General features: G+C 39.0%; 3 protein-coding genes across 3 annotated transcripts; 2 read left to right on the forward strand and 1 right to left on the reverse strand.

Annotated features, from left to right (window-relative positions):
• Positions 1 to 1994: 1994 nt before the first annotated feature.
• Positions 1995 to 8766, forward strand: LOC116261453 (DNA-directed RNA polymerase II subunit 4). Its single transcript, XM_031640218.2, has 7 exons — positions 1995 to 2068; positions 3149 to 3210; positions 4907 to 5015; positions 5146 to 5223; positions 6454 to 6487; positions 6566 to 6634; positions 8482 to 8766. Exons 2-7 carry the CDS (start codon positions 3162 to 3164, stop codon positions 8557 to 8559), a joined length of 417 nt encoding a protein of 138 aa, XP_031496078.1. The 5' UTR covers positions 1995 to 2068; positions 3149 to 3161; the 3' UTR covers positions 8560 to 8766.
• A 1416-nt stretch (positions 8767 to 10182) lies between these two features.
• LOC116259980 (large ribosomal RNA subunit accumulation protein YCED homolog 1, chloroplastic) lies at positions 10183 to 13402 on the forward strand. Its single transcript, XM_031638021.2, has 2 exons — positions 10183 to 10897; positions 12887 to 13402. The coding sequence occupies exons 1-2, from the start codon at positions 10302 to 10304 to the stop codon at positions 13287 to 13289; spliced, it is 999 nt and encodes a 332-aa protein (XP_031493881.1). The 5' UTR covers positions 10183 to 10301; the 3' UTR covers positions 13290 to 13402.
• Positions 13403 to 16956: 3554 nt separating this feature from the next.
• Positions 16957 to 22334, reverse strand: LOC116260567 (zinc finger CCCH domain-containing protein 19-like). Its single transcript, XM_031639023.2, has 3 exons — positions 21892 to 22334; positions 19877 to 19987; positions 16957 to 19268 (listed from the first exon to the last, which is right to left on the reverse strand). Exons 1-3 carry the CDS (start codon positions 22024 to 22026, stop codon positions 17277 to 17279), a joined length of 2238 nt encoding a protein of 745 aa, XP_031494883.1. The 5' UTR covers positions 22027 to 22334; the 3' UTR covers positions 16957 to 17276.
• Positions 22335 to 23049: the final 715 nt, after the last annotated feature.

A 23049-nucleotide genomic window follows, 5' to 3' on the forward strand; every position in this document is an offset into this window, starting at 1 on the left:
CCGTGAAGTAGGAAGCAAATCATATGTGAATAATTACTATGGCACGTAGGTTCATTTCTATGTCACAACCAACAAGAAGGCATTTGGTTGACATATATATGTCAGTATGTATGTTGAGTTCCTTTCTTCGCTGGCCCATGCAATTAGCGGTGTATGCTCGACCACTTCAGCTTGGGCTTGAACTCGGTTTTTTTTAAACCAATTGAGTTCAAGCCTCGAAGTAAACCAGCCCAGTCAAATGAGTTGAGATCAAGCTAAGTAGGCTCGACTTGTTTAATCTCAGCTATGAGTTCTGTATGTAAAAGCTGTTTTTGTAGTGTTGGCACAAAAAGTACTCTTGAGCACTATTATCTCTTTGGTTTTTTCAGGAAAAAGTTTTAAGGAAGAAGTTTTCAAATGAACAATGATGACCTAACCCCAAAGGGTGTAGCATAGCTGGTCGAGTTGGTGGGTTGGGTTGTTCCACTCAACTACAAAATGTAGCATACACTATTCTTGAACCTAAAGGAGTAACCATGAGTTGAGCAAAGTCCCAACAAAGTTTTCGACCCTAAAAGCAGGGAGAAAATGGGAGTTTTGGCCTCTAAGCTTTAATCGACTAATAGCTGGCTTGACTTTAGTTGATTTAAGTTCAAGGTCAGCCAAGGCCAACCTAAAATTTTCAAAGTGGAATTTGGTCTTATGCAGAGTTTGATCAGGCTCAACCAGCAGCCCAATGACTAGGCCCCCTTTGTCTACTAAATTATGTTGAGAACCAATTTTTTTTTTTTCATTGTGCATTGAAGATATAGTTAACAAATTTTCAATTGACGATGGGACTCTGACCTGGGTCTCGTAGGACTGTCCTATGTAGGTGGACTTAAATCAACCCAAGTTCAACTACTAATTTAAGCTTTTAAAAAAGTCTACCCCCATTGCTCACATGTAAAAATCAAGGTGATGTGAGAATCATACATGTTAGATCTATGGATTTGTCATTCAACCCTTAATTTAAGCTATAGATTTGCAGTTTCTGCATTCAACCATAGATCTAAAATCCAACATCAATACACAGAACATCACCTGAATTTGAAACCCAAGCCTATCAAACATAAAAAAAAAAAAATCACCAATGAACAATTTAAAAACAAAAAATGTTGCCACATATAAGTCATTTTGGGTTGTCCTCATGAGGGGACAAGTTGGTAGGTGGTGAGGGTGTCGACCCCCATGCACCCACCATTGTTTCGAGGGGTGTGGAATAACTGGTCGAACTAGCAGTTTATAAACAGTCAGTCTATTGTTAATCCAATTTTTTAACTGCTAACCCTTTCAAAAGTAAACAAATTTTAAAATGTTAAGAATACTAAATGACCTTGAAGGTTTTACACACTAAGCGAGCAATCAAGTCTCTCATTTTAGGGTGATCCTTGCCAAGTTATTTCATTAGAACTTGTGGAGGCATTTGGATGACACCATGAAACTTATTTTTGGAGGTAGACAATGATTTTGCTTTCCAAAAAAAAAAAAAAAAGTTTGATAAGCTTTTGGTTGACCCAAAAATGACTTTTACCATTGCTCATTTTTGGTAAAAACCATTTTCCAAAAAAGAGAATGACTAACCTGGCACCTTCAAGTTATTCAAAAAGAACTAATCTTTGAAAACTGATGAAAAAATACTTTTTTAAAAAACTGGTTTTCACAAAACCATTTTTTCTTAATGTGTCATTTAAATGCTAACTCATGTGCGGTAGTCTGTTAGGTCACTGGTAAAGTTTGCGTCAGTATAAAAAAAGCATGTTGGTTTTTGAAACGAAGAAAGAAAATAGGTTCGCCTTAGGAATATTTTTCATCAAATGTACGCTCAGGGACGCCTGCTTTTTGGCAACGCATCAATAGTAAAGAGACGGTTCAGTCAAAATAACTGAAGTTCCAACCTGTTCTATTGATATCGGCACAAGTTTGAGCGTGTCTATGTAAATGTTTCAAGAAATAAAATAGAGGAGAGCGTCGCGGCGCCGTCGCCTCTTACAAGTTACACCCGGCAGCCCGCGCCCTCATCACCTGCTGGTCCCCAAGTTTCGCAGAGGTACTCTCTCTCTCTCTCTCTCTCTCTCTCTCTCTCTCTCTCTCTTGCTGTCTCGTTGTTGGATTTTTAAAGTGTTTCTAATGAAGTTTGGGCCGAGTTGGACGATTCAGTAGGGAAGGGTAGCTTACCCATGATTGCAGGAATCACCAAACAATCTGATTCCGGAGATTTCCGTCTAAACTCACCGCCTTCCGCTTCACCCAATCAAACCGATTTTCTCCGGCGATGGGGCATGGCCTGTCCGCCATCGCTCAATCTGCGATAGATGTTTGAAAGTTGTGCGCGATTGGTGTTATGGTTTATTGTCATTACCTTTCCTTGGTGAATACGCTCAATTGGAAAATGCGGCTGATTTTTATCTGGATGTTATGAATTATTTTTTGGAGAACTTAGATTGTATTTCAACCCTTTGTTGAAATGTTCTAAAGATACTGGAAGAACGTTTATAGTAATCAAATCTTGGCCTTGAAATATCTCTTTTTCCGGTGAAACTTGACAGCGAAGGAACAAATGAAACCCTTTATCTTTCATAACCCGGCAAAACAAAAAAAAGGCTTCTTCCGTTAGAAACATCTAATATTCGACATTTATATTTAGATGAAAACCTTTGAAAAGAAGAAAAAGCGCCGTTTTGGAATCCATTGTTGACGGCGACTTCGTTTCTTGTCACAGCCTGGTTTTGTATTTGATTCTCCAAAAGTACTAACTTGCTTTCAATGAAATATATATCTAATATACATGTCTTTTTTTCAGAAATTTCCTTTATAAAACTATAGCACTCAATGCCACGTCTAATGTCCTTCGCTTAATTTTTTCGAATTATGCTTCTTGGTTTTTCCTTTTCGATATAGTGCATGTTTACTCGCTCATTCGTTCTTTGATTATTTTTGTTTTTCGTGTATCCCTAACAATGCTAGTACGATAATGTTGTTCTCCAAATTTCCACACAACCTTCATTGTTATACGCTGTTGCAATATCTATTTTCCTGTTCATTGTGTTCAACTGTTATTTTAACCATTTTCTGTTATATTATAGCCGTCAACCTATGATTTTATCATTTTACTTTTCTTGTTTCCTAGTTTACATTTAAAGATGTCGGGGGAGGAAGAGGAGAATGCTGCAGAGCTGAAGATTGGTGAAGGTGAGAGATCATCTGCTTGATTAGGTTCCTGATATCTTCTGAGTTTCTTTTGGTGGTGCCTATTAAGATAAGTTTTTTTGTTTTTGTCCACAAACATATCTGCTTTTGTAGTAAAGAAAGATTTAGCCTAGATGGCTTGGCCAAGACATGAGTTGGATAGCTGTTTTTTCCTACCATAAACTAAATTGCACATTTCTGTGCTGTTGGAAAACACTAAAAGAATATGGAATTTCATTACTTTCTCTTACTGCTATTTATATGAGGGCAATTCTATTACTCTTTCTCAGGGTGTGTCTAATGTTTTTAGTTTTATAAGTTCTTCTTCTGAAAAGTAAACCTGTCTCTACCTAAGCCTATGCTGTGGACTTTGTTGATCTAGTTTTCTGCTGTTTATGAATTTTCAGTCTCCATCTTTCGATGAAGAATACATCAAACTTGAAATTCCTAGATATGGGTTGAATTGATGAAAGACTTATTGCTATATCGCAACATATTGTTGCATTTACCTCTAACTTCAATATTTTGAAAACATCTTGATATTCTGGCTTATCGGTGCCCAATGGAAATGCCAGTAGAATATGTCAGTTTTTCAAAGTATTGTGATATCTAACCATAATAAGTCAACGGCTGATATTGCAGTTTTTTATGATTTTCTTTATGTACCATGAGTGCATTTTCCCTTTCTTTATATTTTGAAAAACTGCTCGATTCTTTATATTTCCTCATATGAAGCTCTTCAAAATGCTGGAGTCATTGCTTTTCTATTGTTCTTCAATTCTTCTTCATTTTTTTTTTCAATTTTTAGAACTTGTGATATTTTGCAAGAAACTATATGTAGGAAAAGCTTCTGAGAAAACGTTGGTAAGATGTAGCTAATAACAATATGGTGAGTATGAGCAGAGCTTTCAATGTAGATCCAACAGTTCCAATGGGTTGTCTATCCAAACCATTGCTGAAAGCCTGCAACTTGTCATGAAAATTGCATGTATTTTAAATTTTAATTAAGTACTGGTTAACCACACTTATCTGCATTCCTATCTTTTGAAAGATTGAGTAACACTTCTAGGCTAACTCTTGAATTGAGGATATCTACTCAATTTGTAGTAAAAAGAGAAACAGTGGACGTTTGACTTGTTCGAAGTCTTTGTAAATATATGTTCTCTAATCTTGTTAAGACATAGAAAACTAAAAGATAATTTCCAGATGTATGCTGATAAGATTGATTTTGATATGGACATGGTAAGATTGTGTTTGCTCAGACTGATGGATGTTGATGTGATTGATTTTGAATGGAACTGATAAGGTTAATTAACTTGAGTTTGATATGGACCAACCAATCGATGGGCCAGGAAAAGAAGGGAAAAGGCAGTTATTATTAGATAATAAATTAATGTGGCTTCAATTCCAACTTGTTCAGACTAAAACTTATAACCCTGTAATATGCAGTTGGATTATCCAAGCAAGTATATTTTGCTAGTCAAAATTCATAATCTAGCCTTTTTAAGACCTTTTGCTTTATGACTCTGAAATAGAACAAAAGTATTGGGGTGATTATCTTGTCTTTGTTTATCAATATTACTTACAGTAGTGTCATTAATTCTGTTTTGCATTTGGCAAAGGTTTCAACCTACTGCTGGTTCTCATGTATTCTGTTGATCCATTCTGGTTCTTGCCCTTGATACTTTTGCGTTGGCAGAGTTTTTGAAGGCCAAATGTTTGATGAACTGTGAAGTGGCACTGATTTTGGATCACAAATATGAGCAGCTGCAGCAAACGGCCGAAGACCCTACAACTCAAATTTCTCAGTGAGTCCATTTAGAAGCAGCCTCATTTTGCACTTCTTTGATATTGTAGGTGCCACATAGTTACAGACTTTCATCATCTATTTGATTTCCTCCATTTTCTACTAAAGCTCTTTGTAATTTTTGTTTCCAGGGTATTTGAGAAGTCCTTGCAATATGTTAAACGTTTCAGTCGTTATAGAAATCCTGATGCTGTTAGGCAAGTTCGAGAGTATCCTTAAGCTTGGTTCTGCTGATATTAAAAATGTTTTTTTTCCTGTTCTAGTCATTTGTTTCTAAAGATGTGAAACTTTTCTGAAATTAATTGTGAACATGCGTTCAAAATTTATTGTCCTCTTGAACGAACTGGTTTGGTTTGCTATATCATGTTATCTCTATTTTCTCTCTGAAATTTTGGTTTTCATTGGTTACCTTTTACTGGTTCTTTCTAGATCTCCTTGTATTCTCTAGTAACCCTCAATTGACGGGTCACTCTGTAGCATGTCTGCTTTCTTTACCATCCTCTTCAAGATTCATTCAATAAGGATTTGAATCTCAATCTCAACCTCTTTCGGTTAGATGGATGGCATGAAGAAACACATGTTCGCTGTTTTTTTGTTTGCTAATTTCTTGCCAAGGAAGTATCACCTTTCCACACGTGTCTTAAACAAGTCAGCAGCCATTCATGTAGAGCGATCTGAACATGGAGTGCTAACCTCTTACCAAGCAAGTATAAGTTAACACCTCTCCAAATGTATGTTGCATTGGGCATTCAAATAGAATGGTCTGAGTGTATTCTTTTTTTCTATCTTCTCAGTTTGATTGTGAGAGTGGCTGAGTGACTCCTTTGCATTTGGTTTCATCGAGATCCTTTCATCCTCGAGCAACAGCAGAGCAACCTCTGCAGACGATTCTATCTTCATCCTTAGCTATGTTCTGTTGTCAGTTATCACCAGCGTTTCGGCATCATGTAATGACACTGGATGTCTGGCTGGATCCAGTATTATTTATAACTCAGGTTACTGATGCATATAAGCATGTAAGTTATTGATTGCCAGTGAACTTGACAACTTATCATGCATGATATCCATGACCTTGACTGTGATGGAGAAAAAATAGATTTCCATTCTTGGACTGCTTGTGTGCCCCTGCCCACAACACTAATTTTATTTTTCTTTTCATGTTAGTTGTTAAGGTACCCACAAAAGGCTTATCACTGGTGCTACGTTCTTCAAAATCTCATTTTTATTATCTGGTTTTTTGTCTTGGCAACTGATTCATCCTAAACTACAACCTGTTTGTGCTATGCCAGATGAACTTAGTGTGATCTCAGTCATTGCCCTATGTAATAAATTTTGCTGCGAATGAATTGAATTAACAATCACCATTGAGATATTTATCTTTTCATTAAGTTTGTCACTGGACCAGCATTCTACTTTTGACTTCTTAACTGGAGAATCAGAATCCTCAGTAGGTACCAATTAGCTGAGTTCGAGGTATGTTTCCTAGTGTCTCAACTTTGAAATCACCTTTGCAAGATTTATGTATACCTAATAGTTTGTTCTGGTTTTCAGCTTTGTGTTCTTGGCAACCTTTGCCCTGAAACGGTAGAGGAAGCTATAGCAATGGTCCCTTCAATCAAGGTTGGAATCCTTCCTTGTTTAAGTTAAAATGTATGTTCTATTTTGCTTTTATAGTATGGTTTTATGTCATCCGACAGTTTACTGGATCAATGAGGTGATTTAGCTCCTCATTTTAGGCTTTTTAGTTACCCAGAAATATGTGAGATGTTCCCTTTTTCTTTCTAATATTGTTCTGTTTGCATTTTTCTTCTAGCTGTAGCCTGTAGTGCTGTGGCATTGCAGTAGTTTGATATAAGAAAAATGACACTATCTGAATATTGTTGGCATCTGAATGCTTTTGTGGGTTGTTTGCTGAGAATCCAAGTATGCTTCAGCATTCATGCTAGCTTATGGGACTTTAAAGACTCGGTAAAATGATGGATTTTGGAATTTTCTTGAACTGGAACCTGATCTTACATCTAAAGATGGACTCCTCCTCTATAGGTCTAGAGGTACCTAGAGTTTACACCTTTCAATTTGACGATTTATTCCTAAGATATCTCCAAAAAAACAACAATACATTTACTATTTATTCCTTGTATCTCCGCAAAACAACACTAATACATTCAGAAGTTTTGTCTCATTCCCCTTTGCTATGGGGCATGGATAAAACCAATCTCCTGCTGAAAATGGAGGAACTCAATACCTGTAGTTTTATCTGAAATGACAGCTTAGGGTCAGATGTCTCTATTTCCTTGAAGCTTCTCTGTGGTCATGGTTTCTTGTTGTGATACTTGAGAGAGTTTTGTGAGAATACATGTGAAAGCATGGAAAGCTACATACCTGAATGATGAGATCTTCGTCCTTGGGGGACATGTATTGAACTAAGGATGCGTAGACAGATTACTGAAGAAATCTAAATAACCATGGCTAATCTGCCAACTCCATATTTTATTATTTTTACCTCAAAGGCTCAAAGTGTTATAAAGCATGTTTGTTAGTAAACACATAAAAGCAAACACATTTCTGAGGTCTGAGTGAAAATGCCTGAAAGTTTGATCACCATAAAATCTTTTTGTCTGTCTCTATGAGTTCTTATGGACGTTCACATGGTGTCAACAGTTACCGGTATTAGTCCTGACTCCTGAGCCTCAACCTTTATACGTATTCAACATAGTCAAAAAATCTGCAAATCGACCTTTCTTTTTGTGCATGTCTGAAGATAAACAGCTATAAAATTGATGAAAATATTCTGATTCAAACCTTGTAAAATCCTATGGCATGATGAAGTGAGATGGTTAAATATTTGATTCTGATGGAATCAAATATGTGGATCATGTCCATGCGATACACTAACAAAAACAGGTATGTGTGTGCGCGTGTGTTTTGGAGGTGAGGTCATCAATCAGTATCCTGTATCATGAGAGTAGAAGTAGAGTGAAGTATTAGCATATATCCCTATATTTGATTGTTTAATGAACTGTGAAAATATAGCTAAGTCAATATGAAGACACGTGTTTTTTTATGGGATTGCCATGCTAAACCATGAGAATGTGAGAAGTATATTTAAACATGGAAAAGGTGAACTTAGATCTACATCTGGGGCAAGCTTTCTTCCAGTATACTAAATTAAATTAGTAGATGTCTGTCAGGTGTGGATATATGTGATTGACTGGTACCAGTGTCTGGATGAAACGGGTTCCTGTAAATGTGGCCAAACTATCCTGGATCAGCGATCTAAATTTCTAAGCTGTTGTATAATGAAACTTCTCTACACCGATTGCAACATACCATTCAACCTTTGTTTGTTTTTGTCATTCATATTATCTAGTGCTCGTGATTAAGATATCATGCCATATTTCTGATGAGTTTGTGAAGGTAGCTTCCCTTGACCTCACTTGTTCTTGGTTTCTCATGTTTAATTGCAGACAAAGGGTCGAACTCATGATGATGATGCAATTGAGAAGATGTTGAATGATCTTGCTTTGATCAAGAAATTTGAATGATGGCTGAAATCCTGATCCGAAAGTGGGACGTTTCCATCCTGTGCTTCCAAAATGATACCTTGCTAGTGGTGCAATAGCTGTAGTGTAAATGCTATATCCTCTAAGGTTTTCTAAAAGTGAACGTATTTTAGAAGGATTAATGTACCAGTGAACACCCTTTGTATCTCAAGGTGATGATTTCAGGGAATTTCTGGGTCTCAACCTCAAGTTTGCGTGATTTCTGAAGCCCTCCACATTGTTTTGTTCTGAAAATTTGAGAACGGCTACCTTTCTCAGTTGGTTAAAAATAGGTGAATTAACTTATTTAGTTATGAAGATGCAAATTAGTCTCGTTTCCATTTATGGCTAAGTAGGGCATCGAGCTTTCTGGACCTGCTGCACTTGTTGATGCAGGAAATGGAACCTCGCTATAAGAAGTTGTGTTATCCTCTTTTATCCACCAGGAAAAATTTACTTGGTCATTCAGCCTTGTGAGAAAGTCAAGGATGTAAACTTTGAGTTTTGAGTTCTGGTAAAGAAAAGTCCCTCTCTCCCTGCTTCGGCAAAGGTGTGTTGTTTTACAAATGACGAATGCTTGAATTTCAGGGGACCATGTTGCTTTCTTTGTGTGGTCGCCCAAGATTGTGTTGCAGTAAAAAAATAAACAGTCGAAGTGTGTTCCCTGTTCAAGATCGGAAGTCGAGTTGATCAACTGAAGCCAACTTTCATTCTTATATCGATGGCTGTTTTGCGAATCAAGGGTGCTCCAACTCTGCCTACTGAAATCATTTCATAAGATGCCTTTCTAGGCTGTCTGAAAATTAGCTTAGCAGTTGCTGTAATGGGGCATGGGGAACATGGGATATTCAAGAAGAAATCAGAAAGGTGCTCTTCTTGTGCGGACAGTTCTTGTTTCAAAGGTCCCTTGAGAAGGAGACTAAAGTAATGCTCAAACCATGATTAATTTGCATGTGAGGTAGAGGAAATATGTGCAGCTCTAGAAGGATCAAAGTGACACCTTCAAAAAGTTCGGCAGAATAGCCATCCGATGTAGGAAAGGGCGTAAGATTTCTGTGGTTCAGCCTCTCTGTCCATTTCCTCTAGTAACTCCAGAAATCAACTAAGGATAAACCTATCAACTGGAGCCCTTCTTAATCCCAGATCAAGCCTGCAGCCAAACATCCTTGTCATAAGCTAAGGGCTTGCTTGCCATAAGCTAAGGTCTTTGACTGTTTTCCTTTAGAACAAACTGGCAGTGGCCAGCCAAACTCCATCACCATCCGAAAAAGAAAAATAAACATTTGAAATTCAAGTAACCCGCTTGGTTATAGGACAGGAGATGGTGTTGGTGGGTTATAGGACCAAACCATTGAAGTCTGAAGCTTCAATGACCTCACTTTCCATTTTTCCAGCCACCGATCGACCAGAACTGGGGATCCCTCTGTCCGGTGACGAAGATGAGAGAAATAGCAAGCTAGGCTTTCTTAGTTCTTTCTGACGGAAATTAAATTTATTGGCACCAATGCAACCCAAACTGCAAGTCTAAACGAACAAATTCGCCAAAAAACCAAGATTAAGATAAACCTGGTTGGAATTGATTAGCAAGTTTTGCTTAACCACCACGGGTCTGGTCCTTCTTTGCCGATCCATTCACAACAATCTTCTCCGCTCCCTCCTTAGCCTCACTGCCTCGCTGGGGCGCTGTGTTCTTCCACACCACCACCCACCCCGCCCTCTCTCCCTCTCTCTCTCTCTGAGGGGAGATGGCTCTATTCTCCCCATCCATACTTCCTCTTTTCTTCCTCAATTCCGACTGCACACATAGTCTTTTGAAATCGACTAAAGCCCACCTGCACGGTACCTCCATCATTTGCAGGGGCTCCCTTCCCCCGTGTTCGAGGCCCCAACCGTCTTTGGTCATGCCTCTTGTAGCCCCCTCGCGGAACCCTTTTTGTTCCTCCCACTCGTCGTCCTCATGTTCATCGTCTTCTTCTACGTCCTCCTCTTTCTTGGTAGAGGAATTCGACTTCGATTCCGAAACGGAAGCAGAGCTACCAGACAGCGGGATTGACGTGGAGGGATCGCTGTGGGAGGGGGCAGTTGTGTACCGGAGGGACCCTTCCGTCACCCATCTGGAGTACTGCACCACGCTGGAGAGGCTGGGGCTTGGCAGGTACTCTAGTGACGCCTCCCGGTCTAAGGCGTCGTCCATGGGCATCAGGGTCACGAGGGCCGTCAAGGAGTTCACAGACGGCACTGCCGTCCAGGTTTCCGTAGACGTCTCCCGGAGTGAAAAGAAGAAGGGAAAGCTCCGGCTTGACGGCATTGTCCGCACCGTCATCGCTCTCCCCTGCAACAGGTTCGCTTCTATGGTTTAGTTTTTCCTTTTTCTATCCTCTAACTGCTGCATTACGAGTAGAGATCAGGCTGCCACCCTTTTCATATTACTAAGTCGCCTATCGACAACATCATGTCATCTAGTTCTGAGTGCGTATGAGTACTGTCATCAGTACAGCATTCTCACAGAACCAGATGTGTGGTTCAAGTTGCTGGTCGACACATACAGGTAGTGGCCAGATGTCAATTGCTGTATACAGGCTTGGAAGTTTGTTTCTTTTCAAATTTTACTTGGATTTTCTTCATGCTTTTGAAGTTTAAATGCGTACACATAGAAGGTATTTGTTCATCATGTTGATTGCATTTGCACCGGCACTTGTGTTGACTGCGTTGCGTATTCTTTAGCGGTTCTCGCTAGCTTGACACATAATTTCTTTCATCATTTTCCATCTTCTAGCTTAGAACGGCTCTAAATTGGCTGGAGATTTCTGTAGCTGTAAATTAGCTGAATGAGCTTGAGTTGTATGCTGATTGTTTGGGCTTTCTTAGTTTTCAGCTTTGTCGAGAGCTTTTATGGTCTTCTCTAGTCCTAACGAATTGCTAAACTCTGAAAAATTTATGGCGCGGGTAGGGCGTGAACGAGCATCGGGAATAGAGAACTTGAGGCAATGGTAGGTCGTCAAGTTTGACGATGGCGATATTGTGCTGGCCTATTCATGCTGGTATTAGGGATAGATTCTCACTCACAAGTAGCCATTTTGGTTGACACACGCACACATACACAAGAGAGAGAGGGCATCGCTAGCTTTGGTGGTCACGTAGGGTGCGTGGAATCTGATTGTCAATAGTTTGCTGATGTTAAGGTTTCCTTACCAAGGCCTACCCTTATCAAACTAAGGGTCTAAGGTTGGACCTGAGATTTACGCTTATGATCCACACTTACTGCTTTAAATTGTCAAAGGGCCTATCCTAACACCAGAAGGAGAAGTTCCTTGACTTGAATCCATAGATCTGAAAAATCTTAGGGTCTTCAAAGCAGCTGAGATCTGAGGCAATAAAAAATGTCCTCATGAATTTTGGTCTTTTTTTATTAAAGGAAATAGTATTGACCCACAAACTTTGTATCTCCTTGTCAGGCAAGATGATCGGGAACAGATGAGTGGGAAATTGCTTTGAGAACTTTCAAATGGCACCTAAAGTTCGTAATCCATCACAAAATCAATTTGGAAAAGCTATGAGTTTCTTTTGTTTAACGAATGGGAAAAATAAAAATAGTATAGCCATCAAGCTTGATGTGCATTGAAGAACTAAATAGTTCCATTTTAAGAGTACATAACATTAGTTATTTAAGATGGACTCAGAGGCTCGGTTCAGATTTAGATTGAGGAGTTAATACAAATTTTGGTTTATCTAGTGCTAGTTAACTGATCTAGGTATGTTGATAGAGAGTTGGCTCATCTGTTTCATTTTCCAAAATTGCTGACATTTGGTCTTCTTCAATCCAAGTTATTTGTAGCCTGAAGTTGATGGTTACCAGTCTATCCCACAAAACAGAAGGGAAAGGGCAAGCTTGCTGGTCAGGGGCCATGTAATAAGACTATATTCGTTTTGATGAATTAAAAGTTAGGTTGGGGATAATAGTTGTCGCTGTTCATCTGCAAGGTTTCATGCCTAATCTCATTTAATCATTTAATGGACTTCCCTCACCTTGAGCCTAGCTGTCATTTATAGAGCATTTTAGAGTTTCTTTTGGCATAACACTGGATCTAGCAAGCAGTGTTGGGATCTTCTGTGCTTCTGTATAACGTGCTCCTCATGTTGAGCATACCAAGGTTACTGAACATTTTGTGAGATTCATTTCGCTTCCTACAAAATCATCCTCTGCATAGAGCAATTTGCAGACAGACAGTCGTGCTTGCATTTAGCAGATATTATTTCAAATTTTTTACAGTTTTACTTGACCTTACATGAAATTGGCTAATATTTTCTTTTTGTTTTTTTTTTATCAAAGATGTGCTGAACCTGCCGCTGAGTGCATATTTTCAAACTTCTCACTTTCTCTGACAGAAGAGCCCATACAAGAGCACGAGCCAAACAACTGGTTGATTATTGGACAGGGTAATTCCAAGACGTTTGATGGCAATGGTGAAGACGATGAGGAAGATGCTTTTGACTTGGATGACGTGCTTCACTTTCCTGTGGAAGATAGCGAAATTGATATATCCAAACAAATTAGAGATACAATTCATGTAGAGATTAAAATTACTGCTTTATGTGATCCTTCTTGTAAAGGGTTGTGCCTCAAGTGCGGCACAAACCTAAACAGGAGTACTTGCTCCTGTGGTGCACAGGGCGGGCAGGAATCTGGTCCCCTTAGGGATTTGAGAAGTAGGGTTGAAAATCAACAAGGGTAGCTGGTTATTGTATTGTTGCTGCTTTTCCTTTACATTTTACTGCTATATGAGAGTCGGGATCTTTTGTATCTTTTAAACAATTCTTCAGCAAAGGAATTCAATGTTCATATTAATGGGCCCTGAGTTCCTTTTCAGTTTTGTGGTTCCTGTTCTGACAAGAGTTCAGTATATCAATTCTTTGAGCATTCTGGATTTACGTGAGGTATGTACGTGTTATGTGGTATGTGACAAAATTTATCAATCATATACTGAGGCTAGTCCCTCGCCTTCAGGGCTTATGTCTATTTTGGTTTACACAGGAGGTTGTTGCCCAAGAAGTAGAAACAAGTGGCCGGCCTCCAACCAGCTGTGGTCGGCCGGCTCCTTCCAGCTGCTAGCCCAACCATGGCAAAACCCTTTCGGCAGAAGCAAAAAAAAGATGAAGGAAATTAGGGAAACACTACTTTGCACCAAAGTTTCTAATCGGATAAACCAAAGTTTCTAATCGGATAATCATTGATTATTTTTGCCTATTAGGAGAAAAACATTTTGCAATGATTCAAGGGGTGTCTGATTTTGGTGTCAATAGAGAAAAGAACTCCTCAGGACACCCTATTCTTTCTCGGTTCACCAGGAAAGCGCCTTAGGGCTTGTCATGTACCAAGGTACATGCATCTCAATGCTGAAATTACATTTTTGCTTTTACGTATTTAATATTTTTTTGTCAACATGTATGAAGTAATTATGGGAGTTCATTGCAATTTAATTGTTTTGACATGAAACAAGGAGGCAATGTCAGTAAAATATTCACTAGTTTCTCGTAACCAAACTTGCTCGCTAAAATTAATGAAGGTGGGTTGCAGCTTATAAATTTATATTTCAATGTTGTAAAAGGCTTGTGAAAGTGCATGTTAGACTATCAGTCGGTTTGACGTATACGCCGTATTGTAAATGTAGCGCAGTGCATCGTAAAAATAATTTTTAATTCAAAAAAATAAAAAATTAGAAAAAATGAGAAAAATCAGGAAAAATGTATGCCATATAAAAAACTCATCACATGTAATATGTAATGAACATTCTTGAGTCACCATTCATAAGCTATAATATATCATAACAGATTTAAAAATGAGAAATCATAGATTCAGAACAACATAATAAACATCCATCACAAGTTTAAAGCATTTTAGAATATATACAAGTTCGTAATAGATAATTGTTTGCTACCAAGTACTAAATATCATGATTATCATCATCATTTTCATCTTTATTTTCTTAGTCAATTGTTTCAATACCTTTAAATAGAATGTCCTCACCAATATATAGCCAATTTTTGTAAAAAACTATAAACGTCTCCCTTTACAACTCTTAAGATGTTTAGAAAGAGAGAAGAACTGTTTAAAAAAAGAAAAAGCACGGAAAAGAGGGGTTTCAAACCCCTTTTTTCATTTTGTCCTCATATGGTATGATACACGGTTTATCGCTCATGATACTGCCCTCGTATCATATGATATGATTGTATATATGCTTACGATACACAAGTGTATTGTATAGGTTTTAAAAACTTATACGATATGTACAAAAGATAAGATTGGTATTTATAGCGAAAAGGATTCGCATTAATGGTGGGCAATGAACTCGGTACCCAATGGGTAGTTGGGTACCTGGTCCACGATGGGTCTGACTTGGGCTGGCTAATTTTGGCTGGTCCAAAAACTTGCTGGCTTGGACTGGCCCGAATTGGGAATTGGGCATTGACGGCCCAACCGAGCCCGATATATGTATTTAAAAATCATTTCTCTATTTTTTTATTTGATTTTGAATTTCTCTTTCTCTCTCTCTTAAAAACTTTTCTTGTGCCACTTATGGCTTTCTTAAAAAACACTTAATACATGAATGGCTTTCTTAAAAAACACTTAATACATGAATGTGTCCTTGTGAGACATTAAAAAATGAAATGTTAAGAGTTTCAAATAATGATAAATAATGATAGACATTGAACCGTGTACCCTGCCGGCTTAAGCTGCCGCCAAAGACTTTGGGCCAACCCGAGCACAACTTTGCCGAGCCTTGTGCTGGCCCAACCGGATGCCCGGCCTTAATTGAAATAGGAAAAGGAGGATGAGCGTTATAAAAGCTGGTAGCAAAGCTGATTTAATTCATAGTTGATACATGTGTCGTATCATTTTCATGATCTTTTATGTCTTTTGATTTCTTAAATAAATGATAATACTTTCTGTTGAGTTTAAAACCTTTTCTGCAGAATTTAATTTTTTTTTTAATCAGCACCCCCACAGATTCAACTCAAAATCTGTTTTTTATGATACAAGGCATGGAGATCGTCGTACAAATTGTCATGGTTTTATGCTAATAAGCATCACCATTTGCGCTATAAAAGTTAGAAACTTGTGCAGAAAGACTTTGAAATGTGAAAAAGGAATAGGAGCTGAAATCAACAGGGGAGAGAGAGAGAGAGAGAGAGAGAGAGAGAGAGAGAGAGAGAGAGAGAGATTGTAATTGACGCTCCCAATGGGCGATACTACCGTATCAATCCCTTGACAATATGAGCAGATGAAAACTTGAGGGGGTTGGCGCAGTGGAAGGGGTTCTAGCTACCATATGGGTGGCCGGAGTTTAATTGTCACATAGACCACCACCTCTAGTAAAAGCTAAAACTGAGAGTGCCTTTTAGAAGCAAGGAGTACCTCCTGAAGTTAGGGCAGACCAACAAGGGGTGTTTGTTTCCTTCATATTTGAAATTCATGAATCGGATATAGCATGCTTTTACTGATGAATCCAAAGATTTAACTATCAAAAGATCCATAGTTAAATTCAAGGTTCATCAAACTAGACCTGAGATCCATTCTTGAAATCCTTGTTTGGTCATTTTGTATAGCGTAACTATCGGATTTAAGATTGCGGAGGAAGGGCCTGATTCTGAATCTATTGTTTTCAAATCCGGAAGATTTTAAATAAAAGGACAATCAAATGCTCCATAGGTTTCCTCACCGTTGTTCCAATGAAAATTTAAGACAGGATTTCTCATAAGCTTTTCCTTTCCTTAAACCAAGTTGCATATTACCAATTAAAAAACAAAAGGTATGCAATAAATGTCAAAGATATGTAACTATTTATTTTGATGATTGGATAGAAACAAAAGTATAGGAACCAACAACGGATCAGAAAGTGTCAAAACGGTTCAAAACAAAAAAGGCCAAGCAGTAATGTCGATGCGATTCGAGGACGATAAAAATACCCATATGGAATAACGTCCTCTTTTCCAAAATGAAAAGCAACTCTTCATTCTTATGACGAGGCATCTAGTTAGTAACAAACAAAAACCGACTCACCAGCAATTGAATCACCTAAATGTATAGGTTCACAAGTACGTGTACCAATAATTTTCGGCACAAATTACATCGATTGTGCCAACATCAAAAGGAAACGAAGGCTCCATCCAACAATTCCAGTAACCGGTATTCAGTATCCAGCTGGAGAGGAGTAAACAGCCATCCAACAATGCATATACCTATAATATGCACAAAACACTCCAAAAACCTCTTATCAAAAAGAATAATCTCAACTTTGAATCCAGTTCAACTCTTCCATCTTTAATCACTGGATGGCGGCTGTAGTGCAGTCTGACACACACACACACACACACACACAAAAGAACCAGTACACAATACACTTGAAGATTCAAATAATGCCCATAAAATTTGATTTATGATGCATATATTATGGTCAGAGATAATTCTTTAAATATCAGATTTGCCATGTAATACAATAAAAATTTCCAAGGAAACATGTCAAACAGTTGTGCAATTGAAGCAACTTGTTCGCTTGCCTCTCTGATTGCGCCGCAAGCCTCCGAGCAGTTACGATACAAGAAACACCTCTTCTGCCATACATATATCACTAAAAACTCTCCACATTAAGAAACTGCTGTGGACATTCCAACACAAACACATCGAAGCTCCTGGGTTATGCAACTTTGCCATATCAATTAGCTTATGAGAACATAACACCTAACTTTCTTGCAAAGTCATCCCCATCCTCATCATCCTCATATTCATCTTCTCCATCTGGATTTTCTTCGATTCCTGCATCTTCTGATTCTCTGTCCCTTTCTGGGTTCCCCACAACTTGGTCTTCAGAGTCCAACATCAAAGCGTCTTCTTCCTGGGCATTATAATCTGCTTCGGTAGGTGATTCATCATTTCTAAAAGGGTGGACTTCATCTGTCAACTCCAATTTATCTTGATCAGTTCCAGCACTTATGGGACTGTGGCTACTGCCAGCAGTAGCTTCTTTTTTCGGCTCTGCAGGCTCAGCCACTGGCGTCTGCAAATCTGCAATATCAGAGTTGCCATGTGTTTTCTCCATCTGGTTTTCTTCTTTTTTCAGGTCACTGCTGTGTCCAGAACTTGTTTCTCTCTTTTTCTTGAGTATTTCGCTAAGGGGTTTTGGGCCTTCAAATGAAAGTGAAGCATTTGAGTCTTGGATTATACACTTCCTCAGCTCCACACCCTTCTCTCCTTCACCGTGGACAACTTGACTCTTCAAAGCTTGTCTGCTTGCTGAAGCAACAACATTCCGTTCCTCTTGAGTCTCATAAACTTTTGCACTCTTCAGCTCTGCAAGGCTCTTTGGTCCAGCAAAATCCAGAGAATCTGCTTTTCTCTCCTCGCTTCTAATAGCTTGACCTCTAAAACTGCTCCCCTCAGTAGCAATATCCTCATTTGTCCTTCCTCTTACCTTCTCACGGATTCTTCCCAGATGCAAGCCTGCCCTGCTTGGAGATGATCTTCCCCTCATTTTTCTTTGTTCCAATTCCATATCAGAATGTGGTTCAGAAGACGATTCTGGAGAGGGTCTTCCAGGAAATTTTATTCTGCCATGAAGACGCTTGCCCAAGGAGCTTTCAGTGCTAGAATGCTGCAAGTTTTCTTGACGAGAATGCCTACGATACCGATCCTCAACAAATTGATCATCTTTCCTATATAGATCTCCATGATGATTTGAACTGGTAATAGCTCTTGGTTCGTTAACCCGCCTTCGCTTTGAAAGCCGATGACGCAAATCCCGCCCCTCTCTCTGAACAGGGCTTTCTTCTCTTGAGGACAGCCTTCGCTCTGACATGGATGGTCTTTCAAGAACCCTCTCCATGGGAGCCTGACTTTGCTCCCACCCAAATTGATCCTGCTTCCGCCCATATACATCATAAGGCCCTAATTCCCCATGCTCCTCATCAAACTCACCAAGAGTATCCGTACCAGATCCCATGCGATCAAACTCCCGCTGGGAATTCAAATGCCTGCCACCATGACCTGGAGCTCTTTCCATGTCGGAATCAAAATACTCTTCTTCCAGATCATCATCTACAAGAACATCAAAGCCAGGAGAAGATTCACCTAAGCATTCATCAACATCTTTACCATTTTGAAATCGTTCATCTTGTGACTGGGACTGGCGAAGTCGAGGCTTAACTGAAGTACTTCCACTGGGTACCATTGTGGCAGCTTGTGTGGATCTAATTGGTTTGTCATCAACATTTGCAGGTGTCTTATTCTTTTGAACTACGTTTCCAACAGAAGGCAAAGCTCCTCTTTTTCCATCAGCTGTTATTATTGGAGCTACCTCAACAGCACGCAGTGCAAATGCTTGAGGAGGATTCCTTTGCAGCGAAGTTGGATTCTCAGTTCCATTCACTGTTTTCTTAGCAAATTGAGGATCTGAAACAGGAGCAGTTTTTGAAGTCTGAGGCAATGTGGAATCACCTGCAGGCTGTGAACCATGCATAAATGGGCACTTGTCACCCTTCAAACAAAGCCCTTTCTGGAAATAATAGCAAGGGACCTTTTGCTTGTTAGAAGTGTAAGAAGTAGGGTGATACGGAGCAGATGTATAATGAGGGGCTTGTGCTGGCATTGCAGGTTGCAAAGAGGGCTGAGATGGGCCTGCAGAGGCATTTGTTGAAACTCCGCGAAATCCATCAAGTGGCTGGATGGATGGAAGAAGAGCCAAGAAATAAATATGAGATCTCATTTGTCCAGAACAAGTACACAAACAATAACAAAGAGGTGCATGAGAAACACCATATATAAGACAACCACAAATCAGAATCAGAGAAAAAGAAAAACAAAACGGTGTTCTCCTGTAGTTTAAAGATGTGATAACCAGAACCGCCGGAGGGCAGGTCGGGGGTAACAATCTCACTTTACCTGCCTAAACCATACATCTGTTAATGCATAACTAAACCAACTTGACAGAAGAAGGATAGATAAAAAATATCTTGACGTCATCCAGAACAAAAGCTCTAGGTAAACTAATTCAGGCAAGAGGATGGCCATAAGCAAAGTGCCTCAGGTAAGCATCATATCTTAAATTTTCATATAGATGCACTTGCACGAACATCCAAGAATATGCAATTATTTGTTAGCACTTAGCACCAATACAGCAGTAATTGCAGGGCATAGCATGCAAGATGAAAAAATTGGAAACGATGAACACAAACATGACTGGATAGACAACTACAGGAATTCGCATGCCAGAAATTGGAAACGATGAACACAAACATGACTGGCCAGAAGATGGGAAGCTGAACTTACAGGATGTCTAAAGGAACATTTTGGATTCAAACAATTGCCGTTCAGCCAGAACCAGCAATCTCTTGGGTTAATTCTTGCACTTTCACTATGGCGATACTCACAATCAGCTCCCTGGAGAAAAACGAACAAAGAATATCCTTAGGGACCTTTCTAGTGAACAAGAAAGGCCAAACCCATGTCTTTAGGTCCAGCTATTATATGAAGAATAGAAGCACAAGAGAAATTTTTCATACAAGAGAACAGTAAATGGAAAATTAATGATGTAAATAATTGGAGACCATGAAAGCAGGATAAATTGCTAAAACCAAATACCAAAAAACCCCAAAGAAAGTTTAGTGGCAGAGTGTCACAAGATAACTTGCTCTTATTGCTTGCAAAAGGACAAGAGATGCCTGAATGACTAATATATCACATTAAATCAAATACTTATAGACTTCTGCACCATAGCCATCACTAAGGGAGCTTATGTGCTTTTCAGTTTTTGACTCTGTGAGAACTGCAATTATCACATAAATCCAGGTTATTAAAGCAACTCAGACACATTTTGACAAAGTTATATCCAGCTTCGATTAAGTCTTAAGGACTATTTAACCAACATCATTGAATTAGTATGCTGGGAAAAAAAAAAAAAAAGACACCAATGACCTCAACTTCTATTCCCAACAAGAATTTTCAGGATATGATTTACATTTAGAACAAACGCCTCTTAGCTTCTGCAAGAGCTTATCTCCAGTTAGCCAAACAATGATTAACAATGGTCATTCAAGATATACAGATACTATCCAGTTTTCCAATGCTAACAGCACTGAATACACAAGCACATCTCATACAAAAGCTCAATACTAAAAGGGTTCCTGTCTGGTTCATTTATTTTTAATCTATTAATGGCAAGAGCGGACAAGCAGGAGCTGGAAAAGTATGGTTTCCTGACCCTCCTCCCTAAGGCCCAAATAATCTGCACCAAGAGAGGGAGCCTTCAACTCTAAAATTGGCTGAGAGTTATAATAGCTTCCAAAAGAGAGCAAAGCAAGGAAAATCAGGTGAAAAGAACAATAAACTCATATCAAGGAATAAAAAGAAATCACTGCCATCACTATAAAAGGTTGGACATCAGAAGACTCTCACCTGATAAAGTGCGCATAAATATAACAACCAATTAAACCACAAGAGCGCCTCCCCACGCTCCCCACCCCCCTAACCAAACCCCGCCCCTCCAAAAAAAAAAGAAAAAGGAGCTATGCTAATTCATTTGGCCAATACTTAGCAGGGAAATCGGTTCAAACTTCCAAAAGAAGGTTGCTCATATGGAGATTGCATCCGTATATGTGTGGAATCATCCTTACCAGCATAAGCTTGAAAACCATTTTATGCTGGTTTCAGAAATTTCTGTAGAATATCAATAGCTTCCTCCACATATCCGACACTTTACAAAAATGGTTCGAGAACATACATGATTAGCACTAAAGTAATTTGTCATTCCCTTGCCAGAAAGTATTCCTACTCTGAAGGCTAAACGTTACCACAACAGCATCTAAGTGACATATAAGAAAAACGTTTGTCGCTAAACCCTCCACTAAAAAAGGAATCGCGAACTAGACAATAATACAGGCGATGCTTCGAAAACCTGAACTGTTGCTGACCATGACAAGGAAGGACAACATGGGTAAAAATAATCTTGTTACCGGCATAAGCAATGGACGCAAATTCAGCCCATCTTATGAGAAGGGATCTATTCGATTAGCAGTGCAGCTCAAGCTTATAACCAGACAACCAATAGAAGGAGCCAGACAAAAGGATAAGAAACAATCAGGATGTCCACAGGAATATGTAATGAGGAAGGCAACAGAGACAAAGATCTCCACCAAGGTCCATAAACAGTAAAACCAAAATCAGAAAGGCCTGCCCAATGAGCAAAATGGGACAGACTTCTGCACGAGTACAGAAAATAAGCAAAAGGGCATCCGTCAAACCAAAAGAAGATAGGAGAAAACAACGAAAGTGAACGGAATTAATACCTTGATGCACGTTAGCGGAGATGCGAGGAAGTAGACGCAATCCGTGTTCCTCTTATTCGCCTCGTCCTCAGAGGTGGTTTGCGGGTTCGAGTCGCGGGAACCTCCATCCATGATCGGATAGGCCTCTCCCTCCATCTCTCTCCCTCTCTTTCCTTCCTTCTCTCTCTCTCTCTCTCTCTCTCTCTCTCTCTCTCTCTCTCTCAGAGAAGGGGAAAGAAGACAAACTCACGTGAACAGGAGGAACTTGGGTAGGGAAGGGGAGAGGTGGAGATGGGGATGCTAGGGCAAAGAGGTTATCTGATATGGATCGGCTTCCATCTGGAGCAGATCGGACGGCGGAAGCGAGGTGGGGAAGAGGCTCGCAAATCCTGGGAAGATGGGGAAGACGAGGAATGAGGATAGAAGAGTGGGGAAGTAGCTCTTGGACGGTTCGACCTAAAGGGCTTGCTGGTTATATATATATATATATATATATATATAAGAGAGAGAGAGAGAGAGATGCCATTCAAATTTCAATCGTGCGTGTGCTCTGCTTCTTGGCCCTCAAGCATTCAAACTATTTGAACTTCAACGTTCTAAAAAACTAAATGCAAAAATCAAATTGCACAAAATTTCTAACAGCCTTACGCCTTTTCTAGTTTATAATATCTAATTTAGACGTCATCTTTTTATAAATCTTGTATTTATAAAAAACTTGAAACGTTAAAAGGCAAGCTTGGGGAAGGACAGATATATACATCCACACTAAACGCGTTTCATCGTCTTATAAACCATTTTAATTTATTTATTGTAATGTGATTTTAAGTGCACCTCTTGAAATTTCACATACTGAAGAGCCATCTAAAATATATCTGTATTTATTATTAATTATATACATTTAATTGTTTGAAAATTACCCAGGTCTTTAATAATGTTTTTTTTTTAGACAAAAAGGTGGAACCTAAAAAAAAGGATGTTAAAGGAGGTATTGGCTAACAGAACGCTACATTCCGTGAAACAAAGTATTAAATGAACGTATCCCATTTATATCCATGATACATGTTAATACAAGAAAGTAGATCCTACTTTTACAATTAAGTGAAGCATGTTCTTCAAGTTCCTAGCATTTAATGTAGAGAAATAAATGCCTTAACAATATCACGTGGTTATATCTTATGA

This window comes from Nymphaea colorata, chromosome 9 (assembly GCF_008831285.2).
Source record: "Nymphaea colorata isolate Beijing-Zhang1983 chromosome 9, ASM883128v2, whole genome shotgun sequence".
In the NCBI taxonomy this organism is placed as follows: Eukaryota; Viridiplantae; Streptophyta; class Magnoliopsida; order Nymphaeales; family Nymphaeaceae; genus Nymphaea; species Nymphaea colorata.